The following is a 20,185-nucleotide window of genomic DNA, read 5'->3' on the forward strand; positions in this document are numbered from 1 at the left end:
GCAACGTGCCCCGGCATAAAATTTCTGGCACTTTTATCACGATTTATTTTTTACTTGAACAGATAACATTCTTAAAGGTATTCTCACCTATATGTTGGGGTATGAAAACTGACTTTTAATTTGCTACTCATTAGCATTACTAAAACGAAAAGTACTCATCAAGACCAGTATTCACTAAGGTCAAACTATTCTTCATGACAGTATTCATTAAGACAGAAAATGTCTATCAAGACCACTATTAATGGAGGCACAAATCAATGTTGCAACGATGCAATATTGGCACCTCAGCAACAGTGCCTCGGTATCATTAAGGAAATCTTTTTAACTTGAAAAGTAACGTTCACTAACATGCTGTTGCCTTTAAACTGTGACACTTCCACGACAATTGAGTTTTAATTTGTAACTTGTAGAATCATTAGGTGTTTTTGAAGCAGAGGACGTGAGCCTTCGCCGGGACTCGAACCTGGGACTCTCAAATACACGGCGAGTGTGCTGCCGTTACACCACGAGGGCATGATGGAAGAAGGGAGAAAATACGTTATAAACGCTCGTTAATAAAATTAAGCAATAAATATTACTTACAGAACCATGGACCGACACTTTTAGGAAGATTGTTCCTTTCAGTCGAAAACAACTTTTATGAAAATTCTTTCTTTCAACTGTACCGGCGTAACGATGCCGGAACTTTATGCCACGGTACTAATGTGAGTTCCGATGATGGAAAAAATTGGCCCACCTGTATAAAAAGGTACTAGCAGGATAAAATGGAACGCCGTTATCAAAACACCCCGTGTAGGCAAACCTTGGTATTCCCCCTGCCCGCTTGGCAACTATTACTCTTTTTCACAAATTGAAAGTTTGTGGCAATTCTTCATTGAGAAAATGTTTTTTGGCATTCATCTAATTTCTTAAAAAGATTCAGGTGTTTACAGTATTGTTCACTACCCGACATTGAAAACGCAACACAAAGAAGGAGTGGCAATTATGCAAATTTCAGGGTAGACGCATGTCACCGAGTTACGCAAATGATGTGAAATGGCGCAGCTCTCCAGGGCACGTTGAAGAAGATACAAGGAAAGGAACCTAGAGAATGTTCAATTTTTCTTGACGTTATTTTTGATAGGGAAAAAATCGTAGAAAATTTGTTCTTGTCTCAGAAGACCCGCGTGTAATAACAGAGAGAATGCCAGGCCGTCGTCAACAAAGGCAGTTTCAGCAGGGAGACGATTTTACGGAGGGCATAGTGTTCGGACTGAGGAGGACAGTTTGGTCCATTCGGCAAATCTCAACTGACACACACCTGAACGCGTCCGCAATGTACCGGCTGTGGCGACGATGTTTAGAACAGGGAAATGTGACAAGTTCGAGGGGGGCCGGTGCGCCAGAGTGACGTCAGAACGCGTGGATCGACGCATCCGCTGATAAGCGATGGCGCACCTACAAGTCACTTCTCCCTCCATTCTGCAGCATGTTCGAGACACTCTAGATGCTCCCATATCGACCAGAACCATTTGCCGTACATTGATGGATAGTGTGGAGTCCATTAAGGAGACTGCCACTGACCTCACATTATAGACGCCAACGTCTGCAATGGCGTTGGGCTCAAGCGATGTGGACAACGAAACGACACAGGGTCGTGTTCTCAGATGAGTCACGCTTCTGTTTCTCCAATGATAGTCCCCGTGTACGAGTGTGTCATCGATGTGCAGACAAACCCAACTCGGCAGCAACTGTGGAACGCCCCATAGCGCGATAACGCGGCATCATGGTTTGGGGCGCAATTGCGTACTAATTCCAGGTAACCTCTAGTTCGTATTCAGGGTACTATGACGCTATTTAAAACTACAACAAATGCTAGTAGAAAACGGTATAAGAAATTGTTAATTGTGAATTTGATATAACAAACAGAAGTTTACACTTCCAACATCTGTAGGTTAAAGAAACAACATTATTTAAAGAAAAAGGCATTTTTCAATTGCATAATCACAAATGATGCCATATCGATCTTTAATAAGAATATGAAATTTAAAAGTAAATGGCCTCATAGTTGATACTGTATATGATTTTACTGTAGCGGTATCGAACGTGGGACAAGAAAGACAATAGATCGATAGGATCAACAGACCGTACCGCTTAGGTTCTAAAAACTTTTCCGCTAAAAAAACTGTTTTTAATCTTCCGTGCTAATGAATTTGCTTCGGATTTGAAAAGAGATATGAAATGGATCAGAATTTCAGACACTGGATATAAATAATCAAATTATTATCAAGATTTAAGAATATAGACATTAATGTCTTAAGTTTTAGCTTTAAATTAAATCATTCACTGTAACTGAAGAAGAATTTAAAATGTATATTAAAAAGGTTTTGCCTTTCGCTACGTTTCAGAATGAAAACATTTAATTTGAGCCACTTTTTTAATCGCAGAAAGTGCAATGAGAGGTAATTCATAATTATGCACAGTACAATGAAAAATAATTCACTTGTACTGCATTATTTAAATTATTGCATAATTTAATAAAAATGAATTTGAAACTCGATTTTTTAAATTAATTTAAACATTTCTTACATCCATATCTTTCCTGTAATCCTTTTAATAAAGTTCTCCAGTAAGAATTTAAGTTCAGTTTTTAAAAGCAGTAAATTCCATATACAATTCGTAAAATATACCTCTATTCGAGAATCTTTTAAATTGAATGCTTTGGGATTTACAAAAAAGTTTTGTTTTCGCGGGACAACAATTAAATCTAAGATTTCTCGTCGGTTTAGTAGAAATTTATTTTTTCACTGTCAGAATTTCATGCTTCTTTCTAAGCAGACAAAGGAAATTTTTCGTGTTGTTAACTTTTAGGAAAGAGCAGACTTGTTCTGCTATTTTAAAAATGGAGATCTGTTGAATCCTCAAAGCAGATTTTAAATAAATCGATAAGGAAATAAAAAATCCAAGCATTAATAACTGTTTGTTGTTTGTAAAATGTGTGCAGTGTTGTTTTTTTTTCTTATTTTTTATGAAGATTATTCAGCAGTCTTTGAAATGTTAATTTAATAATTTTTTCCTTAAATATTACGAATTGAGGATGATGATAATAATAATATGCCCTGCACTTTAACTGAAGGAATAGTTTTAATTTGCTAAAATTCTTAATTAAGTGTATATGGCAATCGATTGACACTGCATTAGATCTACAGTGTATCAGCCGGTACAGGATTAATCGACAGCTCAAAAATCGGTTTCGATCCTAGGAAAATACCCTATAAATAGAATAATTTAATTGAGGGAGGGATTCTCACCCTTTTGATGATGCGTTGTAGCTAAATATAAGCCTTGTTTGCTCCATGTCTGTTGTCGTCATTAATTCTATGCCTTTACTATGCCGATATCGATTTTGTGCGCAGCCTTAATCGGTACAGTTGTTAGCAATGCTATCTGCCGTATCGCGTAGCCCGGGATCGAATGCCGGAGATGGCATGTATGTTTGTATGTGCACACTGTTTGTGCAGTATTTGGGGCACTTAAAATATCAGCCAGCGGAAAGTACCGTCGAGAAGATTAGTGGTAAGAGAAGAAGGATGGAGACCCTCGACTTCATTCTCCTGGATGTTCTCCATCAATATTGTAAAGGATCTGCAGAGTAAATTAAATGAGATTATATCGCTAAAATCATTGCTGAAGCTCTAGTGTTCCATCCAGTTCTTCCAGTCCTATCCTGTTAATTCTATGCTGTGTCTCTTCTTGTCAATCCTATGCCATATCGATGGTCTTCAGAGACACTATACAACACTTGTGACGATTCTGAGCCGCCGTTGTTGGTGCAGAGATACTAGCTTCCGTATGTTGAGGTTCAAATTCGAATAACGGAGAAGGCATGAATGTTTGTAAACGTGTAACATCTGTGCGCCATTGACAACCTGAAAGATCTTTTAAATGGTTTAGTGGTAAGTAAAGAGGGGTGGTAGACCCTTGGAGGATACATTCTCTGTGGAGAAAGCTTGATCAAAATTGGGATGGAATTGTACAGTTAGCGAGGTAAGACAATACCTGTGAGATCATTTGAAAGTTTTGGTATCCCGCCCATTTTTTTCCATCTTGTCTTGTGACGTGTCCTGTGTCTATCTTGTTCTGCGATGAGTATGTGACAAATTCGCGTCAACCTTCTTACCCATTATTATCAAAATTTTTCTTAATTGTGCTAATCGTTATGTCCACAACTAATGTCAGCCATATGGGTGTCAACTGTATGTGTTGCTATTACAACACAGTGTCCATCGCAGTACTTTTAACTAAATATTTGACATTAGGAGCGATAGCAGCTTACAATAATCCTTTATAAATAAATTATGTAACCTCATCCGCAATAGCAGAAAAATGTTTCAAATCAAACTACATAGTTTTTAGTAACTGGCTTTTTTGTATACATTCTTTGAATCAGATGATTTTAAGAATCAAGAGAAAAAGCAATAATAATAATACTTATCGTTTATATATATAAATAAATTATTATATATATATATATATATACTAAAGAAATATTGATTATATTACATCCTAAGTTTAATTTTAGTACAATTATCTAAAAAGAGTGAATCCATAGTTAGTAAGTTTAATTCCGAAAATTGTTTTAAAGTAACTTGAATGTAAATTGAATTTATTTGCTAAAGAAATATTGATTATATTATCTCCTAATATAAATATATAAGAAGTATCAAAAAAGAGTGAGCCCGTATGTAAGAAGAAGGTTTCAATTTGAGTTAGGAATGTTTCAGTTCTCAGAGTTTATGTTCCCAATTACTAAATCATCAGCGTTACGCAAGCTTCGTGGTATTCATTAATCCAGAAATGACGCAGTCCAGAAATGTTATTATTATTTTTCGAATGAAGACGGGAGTTAAAGGGCTATTATTAATTTATTATTTAAAAGATAGATTTTTTATACTTTACATATAAAAAATTATACATATATTTTGGAGCAAATATACATATATTTGCTCCAAAATTTGCTATACTGATTGCTGACATAATTTTACCTTTTTAGCTTTCTGGATCAGCGTAATTGACATCGTCTGTGATTTATTTGGAAATCTTTTATATTAATAATTAATATAGGACTTATTATATGCCTTGTTTTTAAATCTTGAATGATTTAAAATAAATAAATGCACTAATTATATAAAAGAAATTATCTTCTAATCTAAAAGTTTGGCTTAGAAAAATTAATTTTTTCTAATTTTGTTCAATTTTGGCGATGAAACCTCATTCCTGGTCACCATGATAGTTTTAACTTTGTTTTAGCTTCCTGAGTATTTTTAAGTGAAAATAGATCGATGTGTAGAGGGACAAAGTTAAGACAGTGCCCAATGCTTAGTTTATGCAATTCTCTGATGTTTTTTAAAGTGAAAATAGATCGATGTGTACATGGAAGCAGAGTTTGTGCAATTCTTTGACTTCTTATTTTGGCTCTGTGTAGCGGCCATCTTGAAATTGTGCCTTCCTGGGACCGATCTTGACGTTAAAAAGGAATCACCAAAAAACAAGGAGCATCCAATTGTAAATTTTTACCTTCATTTTATAATATAAAATTGTAAAACTATTACTGTGAATTATTATTACCTTTCTGAATCCGATTAAAAAAACGCACGTGCACAAAAGAATGAGAGAATTCTCACAAAATGTTATTTCAAATATTTTCATTGGTAATTTTTATTCTTCTTTACAACAGTAATTTTTTAAGTGCAATGATAGAGGTAATTATTTTTTATTGCAGCTTTCTTACATATTTACATTCTTTTAATTAGGGAGAGAAGTATGATGGAAGACGTGCTGATGTATGGAGCTGCGGTGTAATACTATACGCTTTGTTAGTAGTAAGTATGAAATAATTTAAGAATTGGCTCTTATTAGCAAAACATATTTGTCATAAAATAATAACACTGTAACTGTGAAGTACTCTTGGAATGAGAAGACTAATTTTATCCTAATGAGTAACATTTGTAGCTTGAAAAAATTAATTAATATTACTAATAAGAGAAAGTTTTGTGAACGCCAAGTATATATTAAGCAAAATTTCGTGTTTCTCTCGGGATTTAGATAAAAAGCCTATGAGCTCAAGGGATTTTCCAAATCTCCTCCTTGCTTGTTATAAATTCATTATAGATTTGGAACGAACAAATATATTTCAATAAAATAACATTTGTGCCTCTTTTGTTGTCTTTGAAATTTTACCTGGCAATATTCCATCATGAAAGGATCATGTGACTGCGAGTAATTATGTGATTACAATATAGCACTGATTCAGGAGAAGATGTGGAACATGCCGTGTACTGTGATGAGTATGTGATTTAATACGTAGCGCTGAAATCGTGCATATTGGTGCTTTGAAAGTTGAGCACAGTGTATCAAAAAATCTGATGTGTACACCACATGACTTCCTTGTACGGAATATTAAATTATACGCATTTTTCCTGCATTTCACTTAAACTTATTTCATCAGAGATATATTTCTCATTCAATTAATTAAATTCTCAATTCGCGGCAAGACAAAAATTCATAAAAACTCAAAATATCTTCATTAAAAATTGAAAGATGCAGAAAAACATAAATCAACAAATACAGTTAAAACAATTTAAAAAAATTTTTTGCAATTAAAGTTACATTTCTACGCAAAAACAAGCAAGAACGCAGATTTTACGGTGCACAAAACTAAAAATTTTGGTCCACATGGCAAAAACACCCTGAAGGTACTGAAACTGACTTAATTCACTATTATGCTAAGTTCAAATGTAAACGAATATGGCTGTTATGGTTAAAAAAAATAAGCCTTAGCTAAACTTAAACAACTTTTAAATTCTTCATAGTTCTGCAACTATAGCATGCAGATTAATTAAAGGCACAAAAAACTTAACCGAAAGATAAGAATGACATAATTCAATCATTTTAAAAGCCGAAAATGCAAAATTTACCAACATATAAGTATAAAACAGAGTGGATATATATATATATATATATATATATACTTTTGGTGCTGCCGATTGTAACCAAAATAGGAGGTGCACAGCTACATGTTATAGCAGTCCTATATACAAAATTTCAAGGTTCTGAGGCTACTCGTTGTTCAGTTTTGCGAGATACATACATACGTACGTACAGACGCCATAAAAATCTATTCTGAGTTTATTTCAAATCAGTTTTATAATTTGTTTGGAGGAAAAGAGTCTTTTATTCTGTCCTTACTTACGGATGTCACGCAAAACCATTGTTAAATTGCATTCGATAGCGGTCAAAATGGATATTTTAGTTGAAATACGATACTCGGAAATTTGCTTGATTACAATACTACCTTTATTTTGTACAAGGAAGTAAAAGGCTTCAAAGTAAAACTCATTGAGAAATAATTTGCAAATTCTTCGGAGATAGGAGAGATCTCGGATTTAACGTAAAGTAGCCAGCCGTGAACAAGCAAAGAGATGGTTGGCCAGGTATTGGAACGGACAGCATTATGAGTAACCAGCGGAGATCCATTCAGCGAAGAGTGTTGGAGTTATCTCTGCTGCAGTCCATACTATTTAGGATCATTCTGAATGACAGTCATTTGAAGCCTTTTGGACTAATAATTGTGCAACATCTGTGTGAATCATGGCAATGCTTTCCCTCAATCGGTCATTCGTCTCTTTGCTTGTCCTTTGACGGCCACTTCACGATAAGCCCACCATATTTTCTGTCTCCAAAAACACTTACATGCAATTTTAAATTATATTATTAGTCCAAAGGGACAATTTGCCCAGAAAGACGATCAAGTTCGTTTTGGCATTTTACGTTTATTCACTATAAACGGCGAATCACTTTTTAAATTGTTGCCACCAAATATTAGAGCCATGTATTATTTTTAAAGAAATGAAATAATGAATAACCTGCATAAATGTAAGTATGTTTCTCGCATTGTGATAAAACAACATACCATTTTGAATAACGTACGTCTCCACCCGAATATGGGCATCCGGAAGCCCAAATTTGGAAGTTATCTTATTATCTGTTTTATAGTTTGTAAAGCATTTATGAGTTTTAATTAAGAACGATTTCAAAGCGAGCAATGGCAACACTGTACGAAAATAAAAACATTTTTATCTCCAGCGCGCGAGACTGTGTATCAGAAGTTCTAAAAATATGCTCTTTTAAATAGTTTGCGATAGTGCTGTTGATTTAATTTTATGGTTTAAGTGCGAAGAATAATAAATAAAGGTAACATGTTTAATAAATAAAGGTAACACGCAAAACGTTAAAACGCCTTTTGGGCGTAATATAAAATCTGAAAACTTTCAGATTTTTTTTAAAATTTTATCTTTTTGTATGTTTTGTTTGTATATGGGATGCTGAACTTTCGGCGCATCAACGCAAGATTTTAACTCTGGGTACCTGGCATTGTGCTATATATTTTTATCTTTTTGAATGTTTTTACTTTTATCTTTTTGTATGTTTTTACTTTTATCTTTTTATATGTTTTGTTTGTATATGGGATGCTGAACTTTCGGCGCATCAACGCAAGATTTTAACTCTGGATACCTGATTTTCTGGTTCTTACTTTTATCCTTTTGTATATTTTTTACTTTTATCTTTTTGTATATTTTGTTGGTATATGAGATGCTGAACTTTCGTCGCATCAGCGCAAGATTTTAACTGTAAGTACCTGGCATTGTGCTTTTTACTTTTATCTTTTTGTGTGTTTTTACTTTTTTGTATGTTTTGTTGTATATGGGATGCTGAACTTTCGATGCATCAGCGCAAGATTTTAACTCTGGGTACCTGGCATTGTGCTTTTTACTTTTATCTTTTTGTATGTTTTGTTTGTATATGGGATGCTGAACTTTCGTCGCATCAGCGCAAGATTTTATCTCTGGGTACCTGGCATTGTGCTTTTTACTTTTATCTTTTTGTGTGTTTTTACTTTTATCTTTTTGTGTGTTTTTACTTTTATCTTTTTGTATGTTTTGTTTGTATATGGGATGCTGAACTTTTGACGCATCAGCGCAAAATTTTAACTCTGGGTACCTGGCATTGTGCTTTTTACTTTTATCTTTTTGTATGTTTTTACTTTTATATTTTTGTATGTTTTGTTTGTATATGGGATACTGAACTTTCGACGCATCAGCGCAAGATTTAACTCTGTGTACCTGGCATTGTGCTTTTTTTTTAATCGATGCTATCTGGGGTCAGTGAGTGAGAGCGAGGTTATTGGCGCAAAACCCACAGATAATTACTATAAAGCGCCAAACGCAAGGTGTGATGAATGCTATCTTGGAATCAAGAATTGGCTTGTGGGCACATGGTCCTCTTAGCATACATTTTTGCCAGCTAAAACTTTGGAATCTGATGTGCAGCATAAATTTTATTTCACTGAAATGCGTGCGTTAGTACAGAGCCATAGTGATGATAAATGTAGGAAGAATTTTTAGAAAGCACTGTACATTACAAGTGCAAAGATTTATAACGTTGCGCGCCTCTAACTAGCACGCAACCAAGAGGTGACTGTGAAAGCTTGTATAAACCACAGAGTCTTATAAAGGGTTTAAGTCCCTTTTTATTCAACGTACTAAATTACAATTGCGTCCTCTTGACGCTTACAAACTGTGCCAACTCGGCAGTCAAATAAAAATAAAAACCTGAAAAGAAAATAAAGACAAGATTCTAACTACGAGGCTCTCTAAAATAACTAACTCACCGCGTTTTACAAATACGGCTGCTAATTCAGCAGACTTGAAGCTCACTGGAACAATTGCAACTACTTCCCGCCAAGCACATAGGCCGCAACGCGGGGTTCTTTAATTCTCGATTTCTACCTCCGCGCTCGCGAAGTAAGAAGAACTCTCTCACCGAACTCGTTTCCTTCTATTTAAATCATACTACTTCCGCTGATAATTTGAATGCTTGCGCGTTCTACTCAAATTTACATATTCTGGCATTGGCAGTTCCAGGAGAAAGTAAGGCTTGACAGGAAAGATAGTTTAAACTTAAAATAAATGTTAGTTAAAATAAATATAAACCCTACATTTGCCGCTGCCAGAATTTGGAAAACTTGGAAGCAGGTCCTACAAACGACCTGTTGTAAGTTTATCTAATTCTGAACTAACTGGCGAAAGCCTCGTTTACACAAAATCTTATGTAACAATTAAAATTCTGTTAGTCGTTACAAAGCTTTCTTCTTACAGCAACTTTTCCTGGACTTCATCAATCAATCTTGGTCTTTCCTTCCAGCATCTGGAAGGAATAAGTATCAGTATCTTTCTACATACATTATAATTTACACTTTCTTGACACAATAAATTTTTGTTTTTAACGTTTCGTTTTTCTTAGTTATTGCTTACTTCACATTCATTCAATTTTTCAAGCATTAATTTAACTTTACCCTGGCTCTCCACCGTGTGTGGTGTCAAACGGGAATATTCGTGTTTTAGTCTTACAACACTTCCCCTAACCACCATGATTTGTTAGAATTCAACAACCAAATAGACACACCTTACTCGACATTCTACAACTCAATGAGCTACTTTAACAGTCTTAAAAATTCAAATGTAGGTGGAGAACCCTACAAAACACATTCATTCTAGCTTCCCCCTCATTCATCTTTAAACATGCAGGCTTCGCTCTAAAGCATGACTTTACAGTTTAATACTTAAATTTTGACTTCATTGCTTTTAAGCATTCACTTTTAGCATCTACAATTTTATGCTTCTAGACTAAATTCTACTTTTACATAACATGCAAGTATTTACATACATTTACAAAAGTTTACTACATATGCTTTTTACAATTTACCATAAAATGAATAAGAGAAAATAAATTTTTACTTTACTCATTCTTCGCCAAGCTGGCGGCACTGGAACTAAAATTCTTATTAATACAAGAATACGAAGTTATTTTTATCTTCGGCCAAATTTTGGCTTTAACATAACAGAATTAGTCTTTCGACCAACAGAAAATGCTTGTTTTTAGCTTTTACACTTAAAGAAAATAATACTTTTGCCTTAGCAAAATAAAGTAAAACAAAACTAAGTCTCAACCGAGACATATTGACTTTCGTCAAAACATAGAACTTCGTACTTATGCATAACATTTCGGAACAAAAGAGAAAAAAAAATTATAGAAGGTTTTAACTTATCTTTGAGTTTTCGATGCTTGAAACTCCGTCATCCGTTTTTGACAAAATTGATCCCAAGTTAGAGGTGTCATGGATGTCAATCTTCTCCTTGTTGATCTCCGCGTGTCGTCCCCGTTGATCTTTCTTTTGCGTCCTCTACATGCTGGCCTCTTGACGGAGTAATCGTCTGGTTGTTGTCCTTTGCGTTTCTGCCTGGGACGGCTGGTCTTGACGTCCTCCGGTCTGGAGTCCTTCTTGAATTTCTTCTGTTCGTCGTATTTTTGTGCCTCCTGTTGGCGTTTCAGTTTCCGGAACGGCGGCCTTGCTGGCACCTGACTCTGTGGCCGTGTGCGCGTTCTCCTTGATGTGTAATTTCTCCTGCCATCTTTTGTAGGTGGTGTTTTCGTCTTTACCACGGTTTCTTTACCCGGTTCATCTGTATTTTTGTTTTTCTTAAACGCCGGAGTTTGAAACTCATTTTTTCTTTTTGATACCGACGTCCGGGTTGTAGAAGTGCTAGGTCTCTCTTCAGTTCTCCGTTTCTTGGGTGGTGGAATAGTTGTTGCAGTCTCTGGCCCTTCTATTTCGTTTAGACTTGAGTCCTGCAAGAAACTTTTAAGGATTTCAAAATCATTGGGATTATAGTATTTTTTCACCTGGTCGGGACTTGCTTTACAGATTTCCCCTCTCTCGTTTTTAAGATATAAGACTACTCCTTTGATTTCCTGAATTACATAGGGGCCTTCAAACTTTGGAGCTAGCTTTGCCATAAAATTGTCTGGGGCACTTGATAAAGAAAATTTCCGTTTCAATACTTTATCCCCAACTTTAAAATCTGCTTCACGGCGTTTTCTATCATAATAAATTTTCTGCCTATTTCTTGCCGTATCCGAGGTTTTAAGCGCCTGATCAATTAGCTTTTGCACGTCCTTTTGTTTAAATTCCTGCTCTCTTTGTTGCACAAAGAATAATTTATCTAAAGGCGTAATTAACTTTCTGCCTAAAAATAATTCTGCTGGAGTTTTTCCCGTAGTATCATGATGTGCCGTTCTTAAAGCATAAGCTAATTCATTTATGTAGCCATCCCAGCGCTTGTGATGTGTGCTAACGTAACTGCGAATTATTTTTACAATGTTTTTATTAACTCTTTCTGCTATGTTAGCCTGTGGTCTATACGGAACCATTTTGATATGGCGTATATCAAGTCCATTGCATATGTTTTCAAATATTTGACTAATGAATTGTTTCCCGTTATCGCTAATGACTTTTATCGGTGCACCGTATTTTAAAATGTATCTGTGTAAGAATGCATCTGCGACTGTTTTGGCTGACGCGCGTTTAAGTGGAACAATTTCTATCCATTTTGAAAAATGATCTACTATTACTAAAAGAAAACGATTTTTATTTAACTCGCTCTGGGGGAAGGGACCAAGGAGATCTATGCCTAAAATTTCATTCGGAAATGTAGCGCGAATGCTATTTAAGTACCCGGCCGGGCTGTAATTAATATCATTTATTAACTGACATTGATTGCAGGACCTGACATACGCCGTTACTATTTTGTATAATTGCGGGAAATATACCGCCTCGCGTACCCTTTTTAAAGTCTTTCTGACCCCGAGGTGGCCCGCTGTTTTTTTTTTTCGTGCAACTCCTTCAAAATGCTTAATCGAAGCGAGGCTGGGATGACTGGCTTATACTCAAGATTTTCGTTCGTTGTTTTCGTATAGAATAATAAATTATCTATTATTTCATAGTTTTTTGCTCTATTTCTTGTCGCATCGATATCTGTATGCTCAAAGCCTTCGGGGTCTTTCAAATAAGCATAGATATTTCCAAATTCAGGATCAGCTTTCAGTTCGGTAATAACCGTATCTCTAGAATCTAAAATTTTTGAAGTCAACACAGCGCATTTAAGTTCATTACCTTCATCGTCCAGTTTTATACGAGAAAGTGCGTCAGCTACATTGTTTTCCTTACCCGGTTTATATTTTATTGTGATATTATATTCTTGGAGTTTTAAAGCCCATCTTATTAACCTGGGCGTTAGGTTTTTTCCCGAGTAAAGTCTACCAACAGCCGCATGATCCGAAAAGACTGTTACTGGCGATTTGCCGAAATAAACTCGAAATTTGTGTACAGCCATTAATACGGCTAATGTTTCTCTTTCTGTAGCTGTATAATTCCTTTGTGTTTGATTCAATGTTTTACTAAAAAATGCCAGCGGATGGTTATTTTGCATAAGAACCGCACCCACCGCATAGTCTGATGCATCTGCCGTAATTTCCAGGTTTTCGTCCCCCTCAGGGAATTTTAAAACAGGGGCATTAATAAGCGCTTCTATTAATCTTTCAAAAGCTGTGTTTGCTTCCGCTGTCCACGTAAATTTACTCTTTTTTCTTTTGATTACTAAGAGTGGTTCAACAATATTAGCGAAATATTTTATGAAAGATCGATAGTAAGAACATAGTCCAAGGAAAGACGAAAGTTTCTTGGCGGTGTTGGGCGGTGGGAAATTCTTATAGCTTTTATTTTTGAATCTTGCGTTTCTATACCCTTTTGTGAAATTTTATAACCGAGATATTTAAGTTCTTTAGTTGCGAACTTGCATTTTGAGGCGTTAATTGTAAGACCGGCCTCTTTTAATAATTTAAAAACTTGTTCGAGGTCATTAACGTGTTGTTCCAACGTACTACTCGTTATAATTATATCATCTAGATAAATTAAAGTTGATTTTCCTAGGACAGGCTTTAGAACAATGTCCATAGCTCTCTGGAATGTTGATGGGGCCCCACACAACCCAAAAGGCATGCGTAAAAATGCATAAGTGCCCGATTTTGTTATAAACGCGGTTTTATGTATATCTTCGGGTCTCATAGCTATTTGATAGTAGCCAGACGTTAAGTCCAAAGTAGACATATATCTCGTCGATTTGATCTGTCTAATGATCTCGTCTATAACCGGCAAAGGGTAAACTGGAAATTTAGTAATGCTATTTAGTTTTCTGTAATCGATAGCAAACCTCCAAGCCCTTTTATCCGAAGGAGGAAACTCGTTCTTTTTCCTACATAGTACGACTGGACTCGCGTACTCACTATTTATGGGCGTTATTATTTTATTCTTTAACATCTCCTGAATATGTTCTTCGATGATTACGTCTTTTTGTTTGTCATAGCAATAAGGTTTAGTCCTACAAGGTTTTTCGGCATTTAATTGAATCTTGTGAGTCACGATCTGACAGTTTCCCGGTTTTTCTGAAAACAAATGAGAAAAATTACTCACCACTTGCTGTATTGCTTTACTTTCCTGGTCATTCAAATGGCTAAGGTCCAATTCAGGTGTCTCCACCGGTTCCACCACCCTCTGGTCCATCTCCAGCACCACGGAACTATCTTGAAAATTTAATTTGGCCCTCGCGGCCCTTAAAAAGTCCATACCTAAAATAAGAGAGTGTTGGAGGTGTTTCACCACAAAAATTAATACTTTGAGATTTTCCTCTTTTACCTGTACGTTTAATGATACTTTTCCGATGCAGTGACATGTTTTTCCTTGCGCCGTTATAATTTCCGTATTTCTGGTTTTAAAGAGTCGTATCCTATAAAAATTCTTTTTGAAGAACTTTTCACTCATGAAATTTCCTTCTGCCCCTGTATCGATGAGGGCTTCTACTGGTACATCGCCAACCAGGACTTGTATAATTGGTAGCTGTGAGTTTTTTACGATGACTGTATTTAGATGTCTATTTGAGGGTTTTTCTAAAACTTCCGGGGTCTGGACCCTCCCTTTCACAGGCCCCTCTAGTCGTTTAAAGCTTTCCTTTCAATCTGTGTCTTCTGGGTACGCGGATGCTTATTTTCAAATTTCCTTTTTGGGCCTTGACCTTCGAGTTTCGATGCGTTAGCTTGATAGTTCTTTCCCCCATATGAGCGATTTCCATTTCTTGTTTCCTCCTTCCTTCTGGTACTTTGAGAATATGTTTCCCCTCTCGCTCTTTCCGCGATTCTGCGATTTTGAAACTTCACCGCCAATTCGAAAAGTTCCTGCAATGTGGTTGGGTTTCTAATTTCAAAATAGTCTTGGACAGCGGGTAACAATCTTGGTAATATTATTTCAATAATCTCCGCATCGGGTTTCTTGCCATACAACATATCCGTTAGTTTGATTTTTCGTAAAATAAAGTCCGTCAATTGTGCTGTATCCCGTTGATAGAAACTATATAGCTCGGCTTCCAGCCGTGCGCGATCTTTCACTATGGGGAAGGCCTTTACTAACGATTTTTTGAAATTTTCAAATGTATACGTCGGGCTTCCAAATTCACCTAGAAGAAATTTGCCTATATTTTTCCACCATAGCGCGGCCTGTCCTCTTAGTGCTGATGTGGCGATGGCAACTTTTTGTCTTTCAGGCACAGGGTAGAGCTGAAAGTGGTTTTCTATACCTTCGAGAAATACCGCCACCGAATTTTTTCCGTCGAAATAGACGTTTGGCTTGATTGATGCTCTCAAAGTCTGGACCAGGTATCCAAATCCTTCTAACTGCGTTGTCATTTCTTGGTGTTGTCCAGCGGCTTCCGTCCAATTTTCGGCCATTTCAGTTCGATAAGTGTTCGGGCGCCAATATAACGTTGCGCGTCTCTAACTAGCACGCAACCAAGAGGTGACTGTGAAAGCTTGTATAAACCACAGAGTCTTATAAAGGGTTTAAGTCCCTTTTTATTCAACGTACTAAATTACAATTGCGTCCTCTTGACGCTTACAAACTGTGCCAACTAGGCAGTCAAATAAAAATAAAAACCTGAAAAGAAAATAAAGACAAGATTCTAACTACGAGGCTCTCTAAAATAACTAACTCACCGCGTTTTACAAATACGGCTGCTAATTCAGCAGACTTGAAGCTCACTGGAACAATTGCAACTACTTCCCGCCAAGCACATAGGCCGCAACGCGGGGTTCTTTAATTCTCGATTTCTACCTCCGCGCTCGCGAAGTAAGAAGAACTCTCTCACCGAACTCGTTTCCTTCTATTTAAATCATACTACTTCCGCTGATAATTTGAATGCTTGCGCGTTCTACTCAAATTTACATATTCTGGCATTGGCAGTTCCAGGGGAAAGTAAGGCTTGACAGGAAAGATAGTTTAAACTTAAAATAAATGTTAGTTAAAATAAATATAAACCCTACAGATTCACTAATTAACAATCAAAATACCCGCAATTTGACATACATTAAAATGTTTCTTCAGTGATAATGAAACATCTGGTTTTAACATGAAATATTTATTAATATGGTGTGTAAAGTGTCCCATTGAGATCAGCATAGTATCATTTCATTTTGAGATCCAAAGAAATAGCAAGTCTTTCTTCTTCTAGAATAGTGGTCTTCAAACTGTCTTCCATGGCGCTTCGGGTTTCTGCGAATGAAATCCCGGGGTTCTGCGAGTCAAAATAAAAATTCGAAAAGAAAAATGTAAAGCACTCACACTAGTTTATTAACTAAAAAAAATAAAGGATGCAATCAGTTACCTTTGAAAATGAATCAGAAGCTTCCTTCGTGGGTTGCCGAGTTCGACAGTTTGTGTAAAAAAATGCAAGTACATCCCTGTCTCGAAATATAATGCAAGAGTAGCTGACACCTCGAGCGCGAATGCTATTAATGAGTAAATTACATTAATTTTATGTTAAAAATGTTTTAATAAAAATGTAATACTTTTTTTAATTGTCTTTGCATAAAGTACCTATAAGGAGCAGGAGATGTAAAAAATGAGCAACGCCTTCGGGAATCGAGCCGCGGCCTTCTGGAATACGCGCCAGCGTGCAGACCGCTACACGGCGAAGCCACGCCAAGAAGGCGAAAGAAATATCTTATATACTTCCCCTTTTTTGAAAGGGCGGCTGAGGTTTTTAGGGGACCCAATCGCCAAATCCTGGGTGTGGAGAATCATCATCCACCACCCTTTTAGTACGGGTGCCACTGTAGAGACATTGGGTTATTTGGAAGTAGGAGATGTGAAAAATTGAGATCAGCATAGTATCATTTCATTTTGAGATCCAAAGAAATAGCAAGTCTTTCTTCTTCTAGAATAAGCCTTCGCTGGGAATCGAACCGCAGACCTGTGGAATACGCGACCATCTTGCAGATCACTACACCACGAAGGCACGCTAAGAAGGCGGGAGAAATACCTTATACATCTACTTTAAATATTAAGATATTTTTTCTAAAGCTGGGATGGATAAACCATAAAAGCCTTACAGTTCTAAGTATTCCGTGAGTAGACAAAGTTTAAAGACCTCTGTTTTAGAACAACGGATAATTAATTCACTACATGAAGATACTGCAGGTAAACGTTTCCCCCCCCCGCTTTCTTCAAAACAATTCATATCAGAGACTAATGGTGAGATTAAAAACAGTAAATAAAACAACTTTTGCAGTTAAATTAGAGTTTCTACGCAAAAACAAGCAATTCAGCCAATGGGCAGGAAGACAACATTTTCGATGCACAAAAATATAAAGTTAACTTTTGGGCGTACTGAAAAAGACACTGAAATTGGTGCACTAACTGACTTGATTCACTGTACTACTAACAGTTTCAAATGTAAACAAAGGGCCGTCACTTACGCTTTTAAATAGTGCACGCAGATTAACTAGAGGCATAATATCTTAACCGGAACATAAAAACAATATAATTCCATCACTTTTAAAGCAAAAAAATACACTATTTACCAACATATAAGAATAAAAACACAGAGCTTATCGAGCCGGGTGTATGTATTTATACATATACATACGTTTGGGACGGCCGATTGCAACGAAAACGGGAAGTGCACAAAGATGTTATAGCAGTCCCATATACAAAATTTCAAAGTTTTACGATTAATAGTTTTTAAGTTACGCCAGGTAAACACTTACTTACGTACAGACGAAAGGTATGAATGTCACGAAGAAATTCCTCCGGGATCCATTTCAAATCCATTGTACAATCTGTTTTGTGAAAAACAGTCCTTTATTTTGCCCGTTCGTGCAGATGTCACCCAAAAAAGTCGTTCAAATGAATGGATTCGATATTGGTCACAATGGATATTTTCATTAAAATATGGTACGCGAAATTTTTCGCGATTACAATACTTCATTTTCTTCACTGAAGGAAGTAATAAGCACAATAAACAGCTGGAAATAAGTCAATGCAGATAATGTAGATGGATGGGGTATGCTAACCGCTAAATCTCGCAACTGATTAAGAAATGAACTCCCTAGCTGTCTGACTCGTATTTATATACTGTAGCATAAACTCTGGAATCTTCTACGTGCCGCTAGGGACGGCAGCTTTCCTGCAAACTAAAACCTCTATCACATTATGTTTCCGCTACGCGGGACTGGACGTCGAAAGTGACAATTCTCAGATCCCGTACATTTCCAGGAAACCCACGTAACTAAGTTATCATTTTCATTTACCACAAAGATTTGAACGCCAAACACTAATCGATTATCGCTCAGATTGGGATCATATGATCCTTCAAAAGAAGAACTGATTGGTCTTGATCTACGTGGGACAGAGCTGCAGCCAAAACATTTTCGGCGAGGTTTCAAAAGATCCCGCGTAGACGGGGCATCCTTTCCCTTACCTAGACGGGTCTTCGCTTCCAGCGTAGCTGTTTCTCCTAGGAATCCTCCCGTTTAAACCAGCACTACCAGAATAACGTTTCTCAGAAAAGTCCCGTCTAGCAGGAATCGTCGCTAGATGTGATAACCTCTTAAATAAGCAAACAGCCTAATTACCCAACCAGCGGAAAATATTCCAGTATAACAGTCTAACCCTAAAGGGTCGTTCCCACTGGGGTTTATCTGAGCTAACGGAGTCAGTTACATGTGTCGACTAGCTCCGCTATGCCTGCAGTTCAGATTGTTCAACTTGCTACCCTATAGGAAACAAGTGGGTTTGGAGATGGGCCAGCTACGTCAGCTGTGCCCGTTAGCTCAGATAAGCCCCAGTGGGAACGGCCCTTAAGGATTGCGGAGCACCACACAACGATAAGAAATTCATATATGCGGTCCTCCACAAGTCGCAGGCTTCAAGCTGTGACGAGATAGGAGAATTACATTCTCTGACATTCGTTCAGTAACACTTCCACTTGACATTACAAGAGCCATAACGTCACGACCAGGGACTTCAATTTCAGGGAGGCTGAAGGACCAATGATCCTGTTCCTCCTCTGATATCGTTTCAACTGCAACGAAGTATAGGATATACAATACAACCGAAAAATCAAAAAGGCGTGCCTAATTCAGTCTGCAGATTGTTTCATACAGAGCAACAAAGCAGAACGCTCTTAAATCTCAACTCGAGAGACTCTTGCCGCTAGCAAGATCCTCACATAATGCGGACAATAACTATACTTACAATAATTGTTTCTATTATGTCCTTATGTGCTGTTAATAAAGGTTCTGTTAACTAAACTGAACTAAACTCGGTGGCCCAAACAGCCCTTAGAGAGCCATGGCCGGCAGTGCCCTGATATCTGATTTCTAGACCGTGGGCTCTGGAGTGCGTATGCATCTTAGCCTGGATGCACAAGGATGGATCCTGCGACAAGCTGGCCACTTGTCCAGGAACTTGTGCCTGGATACACAAGGTCCTGGACAAGTGGCCAGCTTGTCGCAGGACCTCCGGTGTTTAGCCCCGCAGCGAACTTGGTACTCATTTTATCGACCCATTCCAGGGATGAAAAGAGGTTCCTTTAGATTTATAATATATGTGTTTTTGTTCTATATACAGTAAGTAATACGCAACTTAAACAAAGGGCAAAAGCTAGTCAGTTACCAATCCTTAAATGGAGACCCCTTGTCAGCGCAGCGTACAGTCACCCACCCCAGGATGGTAATCAGAGATTCAATATAAGAAACCACAAACATCAAAAGTTTCCAACATTGCAACTACGTGCATTCACTCGGTATCAAAAAAATGATGCAGAATAATTCGCAGCTGTATTATTTTACATATCGCATCTATGTTTCTGTTCGTATTCTCTAATTATGCTCGCTGCCCATGGCCCAATAGTTGGCATCC

General features: G+C 36.9%; 1 protein-coding gene across 2 annotated transcripts in view; it reads left to right on the forward strand.

Annotated features, from left to right (window-relative positions):
* The window catches only part of LOC118192136 (serine/threonine-protein kinase BRSK2-like), a 320,182-nt gene that overhangs the window by 216,519 nt on the left and 83,478 nt on the right, over positions 1–20,185 (forward strand). For both annotated transcript variants that reach the window (XM_085822811.1, XM_085822812.1), the window contains exon 6: positions 5,793–5,861. In XM_085822811.1, coding sequence (XP_085678937.1) covers positions 5,793–5,861 — 69 coding nt within the window. The remainder of the gene's footprint in view (positions 1–5,792; positions 5,862–20,185) is intronic.

The sequence above is a fragment of the Stegodyphus dumicola genome, chromosome 8 (genome assembly GCF_044657685.1).
Source record: "Stegodyphus dumicola isolate Sdum_Otavi_A_Nest chromosome 8, ASM4465768v1".
NCBI classification, from domain to species: domain Eukaryota; kingdom Metazoa; phylum Arthropoda; class Arachnida; order Araneae; family Eresidae; genus Stegodyphus; species Stegodyphus dumicola.